Source organism: Cherax quadricarinatus, chromosome 40, assembly GCF_038502225.1.
Source record: "Cherax quadricarinatus isolate ZL_2023a chromosome 40, ASM3850222v1, whole genome shotgun sequence".
Lineage (NCBI taxonomy): Eukaryota > Metazoa > Arthropoda > Malacostraca > Decapoda > Parastacidae > Cherax > Cherax quadricarinatus.
This window is the reverse complement of record NC_091331.1, coordinates 752,064-767,309: the sequence shown is the minus strand read 5'-3', so window position 1 is coordinate 767,309 and position 15,246 is coordinate 752,064. Positions and strand designations below refer to the sequence as shown.

At 39.5% G+C, this 15,246-nt stretch overlaps 1 protein-coding gene across 5 annotated transcripts in view; it reads left to right on the top strand.

The window, feature by feature from the left end:
• Positions 1–15,246, top strand: part of LOC128687148 (Fanconi anemia group J protein homolog) — an 820,717-nt gene that overhangs the window by 782,873 nt on the left and 22,598 nt on the right. For all 5 annotated transcript variants that reach the window (XM_070092594.1, XM_070092590.1, XM_070092591.1 and 2 more), the window contains 4 exons: positions 655–879; positions 1,364–1,548; positions 6,212–6,334; positions 14,402–14,510. In XM_070092594.1, the coding sequence (XP_069948695.1) occupies positions 655–879; positions 1,364–1,548; positions 6,212–6,334; positions 14,402–14,510 (642 nt within the window). The remainder of the gene's footprint in view (positions 1–654; positions 880–1,363; positions 1,549–6,211; positions 6,335–14,401; positions 14,511–15,246) is intronic.

The following is a 15,246-nucleotide window of genomic DNA, read 5'->3' as shown; positions in this document are numbered from 1 at the left end:
CCTGGCTGGTGGGTGAGGAAGTACCCTGGCTGGTATGTGGCGAAGTACTCTGGCTGGTGTGTAGGGAAGTACCCTGGCTGGTATGTGGGGAAGTAAGTACTCTGGCTGGTGTGTGGGGAAGTACCCTGGCTGGTGGGTGGGGAAGTACCCTGGCTGGTATGTGGGGAAGTACTCTGGCTGGTGTGTAGGGAAGTACCCTGGCTGGTATGTGTGTCAGAATAGTTGCTGATCCTCTGTATATGTATATGTTACCTGAGTATCATAGTATCATCCATATGTTTTACATAGTTGATCCCTTGCTAGGCTCAGTGACTAGCTTGTGTGACATCATGTGATGCCGCATGTGAGCGCTGTGCTCCCGGCCTCCTGCTCACTCCACCCATAGGTCTACGACAGGAAAACACGGCAAGGCTGGGCTTCCCCTTTCACACTCTGCTAATATAGGTGTTAACATCCAACAAGTGTGTTTAACTCCAACCATCACATCTCCACGAACCCTACCAACAAATAGTGCCAGCGGTGAGCACGTAAATTTGATATTTACACATATGTATGGAGATAACTTCTGGGTTCATCTTGTCTCGGTGGGAGACGGCTGATGTGTTGGAAAAACAAAAGTAATATTAATGTTAATTCCCTAAATATACATTACAGACTGCAGGTGGTTGGTATAGCAGTAAGAAGTCTACAGTGGGATGGGCATACTCTATTAATTTTTGGTGTCTCAACCCTGCTGTGGCTTTCCTTTCTGTTGGCTTCGAGACCCGTTCGATCATCTTGACATCAGGAACACTCTCCCCCATGAATTCCTTCCAATCTGAATTGGGTGTTCCATTTAAAATACAGTTAGAGGCTAATCATGTCATTGACAGAAACCAGGTATGTTTGTTGAGCAAGTTATGAATCTCATTTTTAATTTTAATGTATTCTTGTGAAAATAATAATGGCATTCAGTGTCAACAAGTTGATGAGTAAGATGCAACAGTTAGGTATCTATTCCAAAATGTTTCACCTACACAGTAAGTGAGATGTTCTGTTAGTGATACAATACTGCTACTTTCTTCTGAATGCCTTTCCAGCTAAACTTGAGCAGAGATACAAATTGTAGTCAAATCTGTAATGATGTTTGAACAAAAGTTTCCCGTATCTCTCTCAGTGTTACCTCTGTGAAATAGTGTACAATAAGCATAATATAGCCCTTTGACTTAGTTTATTCTTGTATTAATGTTTTATTTCAGCGTTAAAAATGTTTCATAAATGAATATTGAATTGTCATTCCTTTAATTATTATTTTATATTGTGACATTCAGTGAAGGATAAATTTGTTTTACTTGAATATCATCATATTTCTTCTTGTATCCAGGTGTGGGTTGGAACAATAGGTAGAGGACCAACAAACAAGATGCTGCAGGCAACCTTTCGTAATACCGAGAACTATGAGTTCCAGGATGAACTAGGAAGATTGGTTCTAGATGTGTGTAAGGCTGTGCCACAAGGAATACTGTGCTTTCTTCCTTCTTATGCTATGCTTAACAAGTTACTAGACAGGTAATCTAATGATATTGCCTTATTTTATTATCTTCCAATTGTATGTTTCTTCTCTTCCAAAATGCATGATCTTGCCCTTAGTTGGATTGAATTTCAGCAACCAAATCCTTGATCACAACTTCAACCTGTGTACACTAAGTGTCTTTGAAGGCCATCTCTGTCCTCTCTAGTTCTTATTGTTCTCAAGAGTTTCCTCATCTACAAATACACACACACAAAATTTGATTCCCTATGGATGGTAATTTACTTACATTAGAACAACAGGGCCACTACAGGTCCACATTCCTTTATCCGAAACCCTTGGGACCAGTAGTGTTTCAGATTTCAGAATGAAGGTGGGGTCTAGGGCAGCACCCTATAAGCAAACATTAACACTGCAGCAAAAATGTATGAATACTCACACTAAGTGGGATAAATAATGACTACAAATAATACTACAGTTTATTTACAGGGTAATATATTGATAAATGAAATAATGGGATAACTATAGACCAAGAACATGATTCTCAAGACAATTGACAGACGGCATTTTTAAAGACTTTTTCAAGTGTTATCTGTCTTATTAACATAGGTTTCTGTCTAAGCAACCTCTCTTTAATCATTTGACTGTCAGTGTTGTATAAATATGTCTTACAAGCCAGTGTTTTAGATGTATTAATACGCCAAAATTCTAGCGGCTTCAAATCAAGTGGGAGAAAGCTGGTAAGCCCACATGTGAGAGAATGGGTCTGTGTGATGGGTGTGCGCAGTATGAAAAAAATTGAGGACCCAGTGGTGCATTGTGGGAAGGCCATTTCAGTACGCCTTGTTCACCATGCCTCGTAGTAAGAAGCTCCTTACTCCCTGGCGAATTGAGAATCTTCTATTCCCAAGTGATAGCTCTAACATTGCTGGCGGTGCCAGTGAAGGTGAATTTCATGGTTTTGAGGAGGGTATGACTGAAAGCAGTGCCCAGGATAGTGTAATTAGTGATGAAAACCCAGACAACCGACAACCTTCCACCTCTAGTGCTGTGCCATCTCATTCATGTTCACCTGTTCCAGGGCAAAAGAGGAGACTATTTCTCCATGTACAGGACTTAGATGTGAGCAGTGAAAATGATATTGATAGTGATTTCCAAGCTATTGAATGCAGTTCAAGTTGCAACAGTGAGGGGGAATATTCTCCAGTGAAGCAGCAGTATGTACAACGCAGCATGTATTCTGGTAGTGTGCCACATGCCATTCCAAGGGGAAGTAGTAAATCTCAGAGTATGTACATCCTGTGGCCCTACACCACGAACTGATAGTGAAGATGACGATGGTATTGTTACACTGGGGATGGTTAATGTGTGTGGGGCAGCAGGTGGTGGTGGTGTTGGTGGTGACATGCGTCGTGTGGCACCAGCAGCAGCCCATGCTGGTACCCAAGCTGCTAACTCAGCACAGCCACAACAAAGGCCACCCTCAACCACCCCCACACTCCCACAACCTGCACAACCACAACCACCTGCTGGTGGGTACTGTAAATTCAGTACCCACCAGCAGACCGCATCTGGGATTGGCAGGAAGGTGTCAATTTTGTTTCCAATCCCCATCACTTTGACGAAACACAAAGTGGAATACGGCCATTATGTACACTTGGGAACAATGCCACTGAACTGGAATGCTTTCAGTTATTCTTCGATGAACCCCTGATGGACATTATTGTCAGGCAAAGTAACACATACTTCGAATACACCATGGCAAACACAATTGTTTCACCAAGATCATGCCTACACAAATGGAAGGACACAACTGTGGCAGAGATATATCTGTTCTTTGCCACAGTTATGCTTATGCTACATGTGTATAAGCACACTGTCACCACATACTGGTCGACAGACCGCCTGATTTCAACCCCATCTTTCAGTGACATTATACCCGTGAATCGATTTCTCCTACTGTTACGTATGCTACACTTCTCAGACAAAACAAGGCCTGATGGAAACAACAGGTTATATAAGATCAGGAATGTGTTTGTGTACCTGAAACAAAAGTGCTGTATGTATTTTTATCCCTTCAGGAAGCTTGTTATTGATGAGTCTGGTTTTGTTCAAAGGTAGACTGTTGTTCAAGCAGTATATACCAAGCAAGAGGAAACTCTTTGATATAAAGTTATTTGTACTGTGTGATTGCAAAAGTGGTCTTGTTTTAAATGTAATTGTGTACACTGGCAGTAATACATTGCAAGATACCAGGAAGTTATTGGGTATCTCTGGTAGTGTGGTTAGAACAATGATGGAGCCATATCTTGGTAAAGGGCATATATTATATACTGATAACTGGTACAAAAGCCCCTTACTCAGTGATTTCTTACGAGTGAACATGACAGACGTGTGTGGCACAGTGCGTGGAAATCATAAGCATATGCCCAAGTTCAACGCAAGCACTCACAGAGGTGAGGTGCAGGTGTTAGCTGCCAATGACATCATGGCATTTCGGTGGCATGACAAACGTGATGTCACATTGTTGACATCAGTTCACCGAAATGAAATGGCAGACAGTGACAGGCAGAATAGAGAGACCAATGAACCCATTCTAAAACCTGCAGCTGTGATGGACTACAACTCAATATGCACTTAGTGGACAAATGTGATATGCAGATTGGGTTTGCAAGAGTTTAAGTGATACATAAAACTCTCTTTCCATTTTCTTGACATTTCCTTGCTGAATGCTTATAACATGTATAAGTTGAAGACCAACAACAAACCAAAATATGGTGAAATTTGTTTGTCAGTCATCAGACAAATAATATTCAAGTAACAACACCTGCAATAGACCAGCTCCCAAGAAATTATTAACACACACCCTCTCGCCTGAGGCCTGGTGATCACTACACCATACAACTTCCTCCTACTACTTTCAAGAAAACTTCTCAGAAGAGGTGTTATTTCTGTGCACATACCAAAAAACACCCACAAAAATGCAGAGACACTCGTTTTATGTGTGAGGAGTGTAAAACACCACAGTGCATAACACTATGTTTCAAAGAATTCCACAAGTTGCAGCAGTTCTAGGAAAGTGTCCAGTGACTGTCTATTTGTATATATATTATAGAACAATAGTAATAAACAATTGTTTATACTGTTGGTTTGTGTAAACAAGTTTTGTAAATAATTTAATGATAATGTTTGAGCAATTATTGTGTTCCATACGAGTGTATATATGTACATTGAGTTACTTGAAAAAATAAAATATTGGAAAATACAAGAAACCTTATGTAGCCAACTTTATGCCTCTATATCTCAGTAAGTGCTGATTGCAATTTAATCTTAACATGATGAGTAAATTGCCATAATTTTTTTCTCCACACAATGTCGTCATCATCACATTTTCAAAAAGTCACAAAATAAAAAGCTATTGTGAACACTTTTGCCACTCTGGCTGTCAGTGCTGGGTCACGCTGCCACGTTTCTGATGCTCCACACTCCACAAAAAAACTTTGTTTTTCGGAACTTTTCGAATTTCAGATAAAGGAACGTGGACCTGTACTATTGATTCTTTGTGGAGCCCCTAATTGTAACCCTTTCACCCCTGATTATGCTTCTATTATATGTAACATGCTGTGATAACAAACTGAATTAAATGTGTGTGAAAGGGTACATGAATGGGAAAATGTGGACAGTAGCTGCCAGGCATCACCATGCTTGTGTAATTTTGAACTTCCAGTATCAGAGACTTAACTAATACCAAACGATTGCCAGTTTCTTCCCAAAAAATATAATTTAAATATGGCAAGAAATGAGTCTGTGATCTGTGACCAGTTTTGAGGGCTTTTCCATCTTGCCAAGCTTCCTTGTTGAGTTCTTATTCAACCAGTCTGTTGCTTTTAGTGGCCTGCTGGTCCACATAGAAAGGTTGATCTGGCACTTGAAGACTTCTGCATTTGATCTGACAGTACTTCGGATATTTGTTGTTAGCATTTTGAATAGTTTTAACACACTGTTCTCTTTTCATGCCAGTGGTACCCTGGATTTTCACCGAATTTATTTTGCACTTTCTCCAATATCTTTCACTTCAGTAAGTTATGGTAGTGTGTAGATTTGATTTTGGCCCTCCAGTATCAGTAGTCTTCATGTGGCCTCTTATTGCTCACTCCCATTTCTATTACATGACACTTACTGGTAGTGACAGTGTTACTGTGACTTGCATGTAATAAAGACAAGAATTGTCAAAATAATGGAGAATATAACTTGTTGATGGTGTGGGAATGTATAACAATTAACAGGTGAAGTAAGGGAAAGGATAAGGTGGGAGAAAAAACTGAAGTGATAAAATAATTGATAGTTTTGCATAAAAATATGTATGTGAAAGAGATGTAAGTTGTGAATGGATATTACTGTCAAAAGTATATTCATTAGGAAGGGCTAATATCCACAGGAATCATACAGCACCTGTAGAATGGAAGTTTATCAGGCTTTATCCAAGAAAGGCAAGGGTAGCACCAATTCCTTAGATCAAGAAACCTTCACCAGTTCCAAGGCACCCCATTAAAGGATATGTTGGGATATAAATGCTTAAAGGAGACTGCATATGCTCAGTGAGAATTAATGCTACAGTACAATATATTCTTTTTCCAGTCTTGTGTCATCTGCCATAATTGTGTTATAGATCTAGACATTTCCTCATGTTTTCTTTTATAGGTGGCAGAACACAGGGATGTGGGATGAGCTGAACCAAATTAAGGTAGCCATTACTGAGCCAAGAAACAGTGAAAAGTTTGAAGAAGCCATGGCACTCTTTTATGACACTATTAAAAATTCTGGGTGAGCAACAAGGAAATGTTACTAATAATTTGTAATTTATTAATTACAATGCTATTTTAAATACAGTATGCTCCTACAATATGTTTTTGCAAGTTCATCACTGTATACATAAAATTTTCATTTGTGTATTTGTGAGCATGCCATTATTTGTTTTCCATGGGAAAGTGGGTTAGAAGGCTTTCTATGTAATCCACTTGTGTTGTAGAAAGAGACTTAATATGCTAGGGGCAGACTGATTACAATTTCTCCTTTTAATTAATAAATAATCTTTATATGGTCGACCTGTTAATGTGACTTTGTAAATGGTCCAAGCCGAACCAAAATGTCGTCGTAAGCTCCTCTCTCCTATGTGCGAGTTATTTGTGTGATTTTCTTATGCTGTAAAAATGTTTTCTAACATCTTTATGGCTTAGTATCAGTAATAGTATACAATTCACACAAGGTGATGCACAAGGCATATATGCAACACCACCTGGGTATCTTTATTACCGCGAAGGTTCAATTCAGTACAGAGGTTATTTGAATGTGTTAACATAACCTTTATATTGAATTGATAAAGACATTGGCTGGCTTTATGCTGCCCAAGAGTTGCATATGTCTCATTCATCATCTTTATGGTTTATTTGGATGTTGAGCTTCCATTTGTGTCCCCTTGCTTCTTTTATATCAGTGAGCTTGTGACTGCCCTTATATTTTCTGATTATATCTTCTCATTGTATATTTCTCCAGCAATATGAGATCAAGATCATGGAGTCTCTATTCTTCCTTGCAGTTTTGATACAGAAGGGTCTCGCTTTGCTAATGCAGTGGTTTTCAGTTATACCCATTCTTCATTTATTCAGACTTACTACAATAAGTATATTCACCACTCACTAAGCTAAGGATGAAAATATATAAAGGTAGGTAATATGTGTGTATATGCATTTTTTAGGCCTAACTTGCTTAATATATGATAGTGTAAACATGTTATCAGGCTTTTATATGCATTTGAAAGTGGAAAAAATGCTGTTTCATTTTACAGAGATTTTTACTGTACCGCAGAAGCCTGGAACCTAACCTGCTGTATAATGGGGCTTTCCAGTACAGTGGAACCTCGGTTTTCATGATTAATCCGTTCCAGAGAGTCTGATGAAAACCGAAACTATTTCCCCCAAGAAATAATGTAAATCCAATTAATCTGTTCCAGACACCCAAAAGTATTAAAAAAAAAATACAGTTTTTAGAGAATAAATGTAGATAAATGAACATTTAACATCACACTTACCTTTATTGAAGACTCTTGTTGGTGTATGGAAGACGGGAAGGAGGGGAGAGGGAGGAGAAGTTATTGTTTGGAAGGGAAATCCCCTTGAATAAGGACTAGGTACCAAGCCCTTATCCGAGGTTACTTCCCTTCTTTGTTTTTTACTGGCACTAGGACCAGCTTCAGAGTCACTGAACCCCTGTCACACAAAAAATCTGTCCAGAGATGTTTGTTTCTGGCATCTCTTTAAGATTTGCCTAAAATGGGTCAAGGCATTGTCATTGAGCATGTTGCAGACATGGCCTGCAAGAGCTTTGTTAGAATGATTGTTTCTCCACAAACGTTTGCACCTCACTCCACTTGGCACAAATGTGATCTGAGGATGGCACCTTCTCCCCTCTGTCTTCCTCCTCCTCCTCTGAAGTAGTTTCCTCAGCTATGGTCTGTTGCTGTTCCAGATGAAGGTCTTACAGCTCTTCAGTGGTTAGCTCTTCACTGTGGTCCTCCACCAACTCTTCCACATCCTGGCCACTCACATCCAACCCCATGGACTTCCCCAAAGACACAATGTATTCCACAACAGGCATAAAGTCAGCCTCAAACCCTTCAAAATCCTTGCCAAGGACACCATCTGGCTACAATTTTCTCCAAGCAGAGTTCAAATAGGAACTTTCTTTGTGCCCGTGGTGGCTTATTTAGCAGTGAAACACAATAAACAAGCACAAATAACAATAGATTATTACGAAATGTTTTGTATGAACACACACACGGTAATGTTCACTCGCCAAGAAACAACGCCACACTGACTCAGAATGCGTGTGTGGGAGGCTTTGTGTGTGTGCGGTACTCGGACACACTCGAAGCGACCGACGAAACCTGAGGCGATCAACGAAAACAGAGACAACATTTTGGCAAAAAAAGTCGGCGATAACCGAAAATGATGAAATCAGAGGCAAACAAAAACCGAGGTTCCACTGTAGTACTTGCTTAAAGGCATGTAGTACCTCTACATGCCTTGGTGTCATGTTCCAGAGGATTAATTATGCACATGTGGCCAATAACAATTTGGTAGTAGTTTGTATTCAGAGTTTTGAAAGCACACTCTTATATACCATTGTTAATATTCATTTGCACATTTTACGGCTACTCTCAGGTCTTGTGTTCAATAACCTATTTGTAATTACCTATGCATGTATATATATTTAACTTTCAGCATGCGTGTGTGAGCGTCTTAGATAGGAGTAAATGGAGACAAATGGTTTTTGGGACTTGACGAGCTGTTGGAGTGTGGGCAGGGTAATATTTAGTGAAGGAATTCAGGGAAACCAGTTATTATAGATTTAGCCAGACTTGAGTCCTAGAAATGGGAAATACAATGCCTGCACTTTAAAGGCGGGGTCTGGGATGTTGACAGTTTGGAGGGGCATCTAAACTGTCGTATCCAAGTGCCTCTGCAAAGACAGTGATTATGTATGAGTGAGGTGAAAGTGTTGAATGACGAGGTAAGTATTTTCTTTCTTTTTGGGTCACCCTGCCTTGGTGGGAGATAGGTGACTTGTTGAAAAAAAAAATTTATAACTGTGTAGGTTAGTGAGCTCTAGCTCTTGGTTCTCCCTTTCAGCTTTGTTGTATATGCTTTAGAACTCCTGTAAGGTGTCATCTAGTACTATCTTTCTAAATCATTCCACTTCATTTACATGTGGAAAAAGTTTTTTTCATGTCACTTCATTTTCTTATATTTTGCCATCTGTGGATTATTATTTACATAGCAAAACCATCTATATACCATTTAAGAAGAACAAAAAAGAAAAAAGGAAGCATATTCATCAGTATTCATTCAGTTTCTATGTTGCCAGAAGTATACAGACTTCATAATTCATATGACACTCAGAAAGGTAGCATCTCTGCCCCTCCTTCAAAATGCAGGCACTGTACTTTCTACCTCCAGGACTCAAAGTACCCTTCATAAAGGGTACTTTGCTCTTACTCCAAAAGCATGTCAAACCTTAAAAAACTGCTTTATTCTATTATCTTAGCTCAGTGCCGCTTGCTGTTTTAACCAGTAAGTGATAGAAAACATTGCGTGGAAAGTCCATTGGACATATTTTGAATGAAACCCTGTGGTTGGCTTTTAATCAAAAGTTTCTTGTACTACACCAAAAGATGGACATTTGGTCAGACAAAGTTGAGTTGTGACAGTATGGTTGAAACTGAGGTTGGAGGAAGGGAGGAAAGAGTAGTGGGAAAGTATATACAGGTCTCCCTCAACATTCGCGAGGGTTAGGGGATCAAGAGCCTCGCGAATGTTGAAAAACCGTGAATGTTTGGTGCCCCAATATATTGTAGGGAAATATATTACAATACTGCTTCCTCAACTTGTTGAACCATGAATAATCATAAAATACATGAAAACGTCGTAAATTGTACTAAATATATACATGTTATGCTTTAATAACGTTTGGAGGGATATGTTGTGTATCTTTATATGTGTATGCTTCTAGACTGTTGTATTCTGAGCACCTCTGCAAAAACAGTGATAATGTGCGAGTGTGGTGAAAGTGTTGAATGATGATGAAAGTATTTTCTTTTTGGGGATTTTCTTTCTTTTTTGGGTCACCCTGCCTCGGTGGGAGACGGCCGACTTGTTGAAAAAAAAAAAAAAAGTTAACAACATGTATGTTATTAAATAACACAGACTCCACCAATGCCTCCACCACTGCAAGTCCCTACTACCCTCCCTCCGACCCCCGCAACTGGCAGCCAGCCCTCCCACCACTCAGTGTGGTGAGTGTTTTGTTTGTTCATTATTTGCTATTAAACTACAGAATAAATAATGTAAACTCATCCATGACTGCATATTGGAATGGCTATTAGGAAAGGTATTAGACGGTGACATCATGTGTTTACTCTTGAACACTGCAAAGAATCGAATATTTCTGCTATTGCCAATAATAACAATAGTAATAATAATAATAATGATAATAATAATAATAATAAATACGATATAATTGAAGAAGGAAATTGTACAAAAATACGAGGGAGTGGTTGACACATCGTCAGTGTGACTTTCTTTATGCTGGGGTGAACATTAGTCTCCCTGTTCTTCCAAACATTTCACAATAATTCAGCGGTTGAGGCAGTGGTATTTAATAACATATATGTTATAAATAATAATAGTACATATTATTAATAACATGTATTATTATTAACATGTATGTTATTAAATACCATTGCCTCAATCACTGCCTCTACCACTCCAGTCACACTCAATCTACAAGCACCAAACACAATGAATTATTGTGAAATGTTTGGAAGAGCAGGGAGACTAATGTTCACTCCAGCATAAACAAAGTCACACTGACGATGTGTCAACCACTCCCTCGTATTTTTGTACAATTTCCTTCTTCGATTATATCATATTTATTATTATTATTATTATTACTATTATTATTACTATTATTATTACTATTATTATTACTAGTATTATTATTATTATTATTATTACTATTATTATTATTACTATTATTATTATTATTCTGCTGCTGCTGCTGCTGCTGCTGCTGCTGCTGCTGCTGCTGCTGCTGCTGCTGCTTGTTGTTGTTGTTGTGTTAGCTGTAGCAGAAATGTTTAATTCTTTGCAGTGTTAAAGAGTAAACGCATGATGTCACCGTCTAATACCTGTTCGAATAGCCATTCCAATATGCAGTCATGAATGGGTTTACATTATTTATACTGTAGTTTAATAGCAAATAATGAATAAACGAAACACTCACCACACTGAGTGGTGGGAGGGCTGGCAGCCAGTTGCGGGGGTCGGAGGGAGGGTAGTAGGGACTTGCAGGTGGCGGGAAACTTAAATATGATTTGGTGGCTGGGAATTTGGTGGTTGGGAATTCGCGAATGTGTGAAGCCCGTGAAAGTTGAAAACATGAATGTTGAGGGAGACCTGTATTCACAGGTTCATAAACAAAGAGAGGCTGGTTGGATGATTGTGGAAGGAGAATTATGATTGAACTTTGGATTAAATTTCTTTACTTTTTACCAGTTGTCCAATTGTACTTATTTTACCTTCACTGTATGGACATTTTGTGAGTATCTGGTATGCTCATAATTTTTTTTTTTAAATAAGTAAAGAAATGTAGAATTTATTTTCCCGATTTTGCATTGTACAGTAATTATGATAGAATTTTGTCTTTTGTTTAGGTTTTTGAGCAAATTTCTTTCTTGTGTATAACTGTTTGGTGCATGAGTCAAAAAATGTGGAATTTATCAAGATCTTGGAACAAAACCCTATGCTTTACTTGTTACATTACCTGGAGTTTACCTGGAGAGAGTTTCGGGGGTCAACGCCCCCGCGGCCCGGTCTGTGACCAGGCCTCCTGGTGGATCAGCACCTGATCAACCAGGCTGTTGCTGCTGGCTGCACGCAAACCAACGTACGAGCCACAGCCCGGCTGATCAGGAACTGACTTTAGGTGCTTGTCCAGTGCCAGCTTGAAGACTGCCAGGGGTCTGTTGGTAATCCCCCTTATGTGTGCTGGGAGGCAGTTGAACAGTCTCGGGCCCCTGACACTTATTGTATGGTCTCTTAACGTGCTAGTGACACCCCTGCTTTTCATTGGGGGGATGGTGCATCGTCTGCCAAGTCTTTTGCTTTCGTAGTGAGTGATTTTCGTGTGCAAGTTCGGTACTAGTCCCTCTAGGATTTTCCAGGTGTATATAATCATGTATCTCTCCCTCCTGCGTTCCAGGGAATACAGGTTTAGAAACCTCAAGCGCTCCCAGTAATTGAGGTGTTTTATGCACCATTCACCAGGAATGCACCTAACACATGAAGCAAAAGGGATCCGTACCCAATGGATAAACGTCTTTCTTTCCACAAATGCCTCAGCATACCACCTACATTTTTCTTCTCATTTATTTTTATAGTTTATTTTGTCTTTCATCAGTTAACTACCAACACACTCCCAAATATCTTAATACCCTCACTTCCTCAGTCTGATTATAGTCTTTCAATACCTATTCTTTTTCATTAATCTCACCATCTTGCTATTTTCTATATTCACATTTAATTTCCTTTTACACACACTCCCAAACTCCTTCACAAATCTCTGCAAATTCTCTGCATAATCTCCTAAAGTAACTGTGACAATTCCCATTTCATTTCAGTATCATTTTCTTTCAATCCCACACTTCTACAACCCCATTTATAATTGTATTAAACTGTAGTGACAAAACACATCACTGTCTAATGCCTGCTTTTAGTGGAAAATAGTTCCCTAACCTGAGCTGCATTCGCTGCATAAAATCTCTACTCGTTATGCATTTAGTAATCTACTATTTATTCCCCCTCAAGAAAGGTTCCTTAACACTGATGACAGGCTCTTGGTCTTAGAAATTGAACTTGATTACCCCTTGTATTAATCCCGTCATTCCTCCAAGGGCTTTAAGGCCCCTATATAGCTATGTTAAGCACTTTGCCCCGTGAATGTATTAATGATGTACTGTAATATTTATATTATACATTGGCATCATTTGCCACATTGCTTCTTGGTCCATGCTATCGTATGCTTTTTCAAAATCCACAAATGTGACAAATAGTTCCCTACCCTTATCTATGTATTGTTCACTTATATGCCTCAGTGTAACTCTTGGTCTTCACATATCCTACTTTCCCTAAATCCTCCTTGGTCCTCTGCAATCCTGCTTTCTCTCATGTCTGTAGCTTTTTCAGTAACAGTTCTACCATACACTTTACCTGGTATACTGAGCAGTCTTCTTTCTTTCAGTGCACCGGCCATATCCCACCGAGGCAGGGTAGCCCAAAAAGAAAAACGAAAGTTTCTCCTTTTAAATTCAGTAATATATACAGAAGAATGGGTTACTAGCCCCTTGCTCCTGGCATTTTAGTTGCCTCTTATGATATGCATGGCTTACAGAGGGAGAATTCTGTTCCACTTCCCCATGGAGATAAGCGGAAATAAACAAGAACAAGAACTAGTAAGAAAATATAAGAAAACCCAGAGGGGTGTGTATATCTATGCTTGTACACATATGTGTAGTGTGACCCAAGTGTAAGTAGAAGTAGCAAGACGGTACACCTGAAATCTTGCACGTTTGAGAAAAAAAAAGACACCAGCATTCCTACCATCACGTAAATCAGTTACAAGACTGAGCAGTCTTATTTCTCTATAATTCTTATATTCTGTCTATGAAAGCAAGACTACAGGTGGAACAACATCCCCCCAATGAAAAGCAGGGGTGCCATGAGTACACTAAGAGACAACACAATAAGTGTCAGGGGCCCAAGACTGTTCAACTGTCTCCCAGAATATATAAGGGGGATTACCAATAGACCCCTGGCTGTCTTAAGGAGGGAGCTGGTTAGACACCTAAAGTCAGTACCTGACCAGCCGGGCTGTTGTTCGTACATTGGTTTGCATGTCTCCAGCAGCAGCATCGTAGTTGATCAGGCCCTGATCCACCATGAGACCTGGTCATGGACCGGGCCACAGGGGCGTTGACCCTCAAAACAGCCTCCAGGTATACTCCCTCATCCCGTTTTCTCTTATATGCTAATGCCCCTTCCTTTCCACAGCAGATTGTTCAAAGTTACTACTACTATGTCTAGTTCTCTTTGGATACACCTCATCCTATTTAAAATTCTCCCATCCCCCTTTTCTTTGTTTTGTTTAGTGTTAGAATATCAAGCTTCTTGTTATTCATAACTTAACAGTTCTTTCTTTTCTATTATTAGTCACTCATATTCAAATAACCCAAGTAATATTGAATTTAAAAGCCTGAAATTATTTTTGTCTTATCAGAACACAGGAGAGTGGAGAGATTAATGGTGCTTTCTTCATGGCAGTGTGTCGTGGGAAAGTCAGTGAAGGATTAGACTTCACTGATGATAATGCTCGGGCTGTTATTGCTGTAAGTGGTGTGTATAACTAGTGCATGTGTTAATGTATGTATGTACCTATATGTGCTTGCGTGTGCCATTACATGTTTGTAGTTACAGGAGCAGAGCTGTGCTCTGTTCAGTTTGTCACATATTTTTTTTAGACTTTTCAGTGGATGTAGCACAACTTTACTACCTTTTTGTGAATACCATTCCATCAGTGCATCACTTAATTTTTATAGAAATATGGATTCTGGTGTGGGGCTCCTAATCTGAGGAATTGGAGCTGTAATTTTTTTGGGGGGAGGATGAAACCTGATTACCTCACATTTTCCATTTGCTGTGTGACCCTTACCTAAGGTAGGGTGACAAAAAAAAGAAAAAACGCTTTCACTATCACTCACTCCATCACTGTCTGGCTAGAGGTGCACCAGCATAATAGCTCAGATACCACTCCACCCTGCAGTTTCCCCATGCCTCCTTCAGAGTACAGGCACTGTACTTACCATCTCTAGGACTCAAGTCCAGCTAACTGGTTTCCCTGAATTCCTTCATCAATGGTACCTTGCTCACACTCCAAAAGCGCATCATCATAAAAACTACCTGCCTCCACTCCTATCTAACACTTGCATATGCCTGTTTGGTGTCCAAGCCCCATGCATACAAAACTACCTTTACCCCCTCCCTCTAATCTTTCCTAGAATTAACCCCCCTGTCCCTCCTATCAAAGATAATGATCTATAATCCTCAGTATTAGTCTGCATTTTA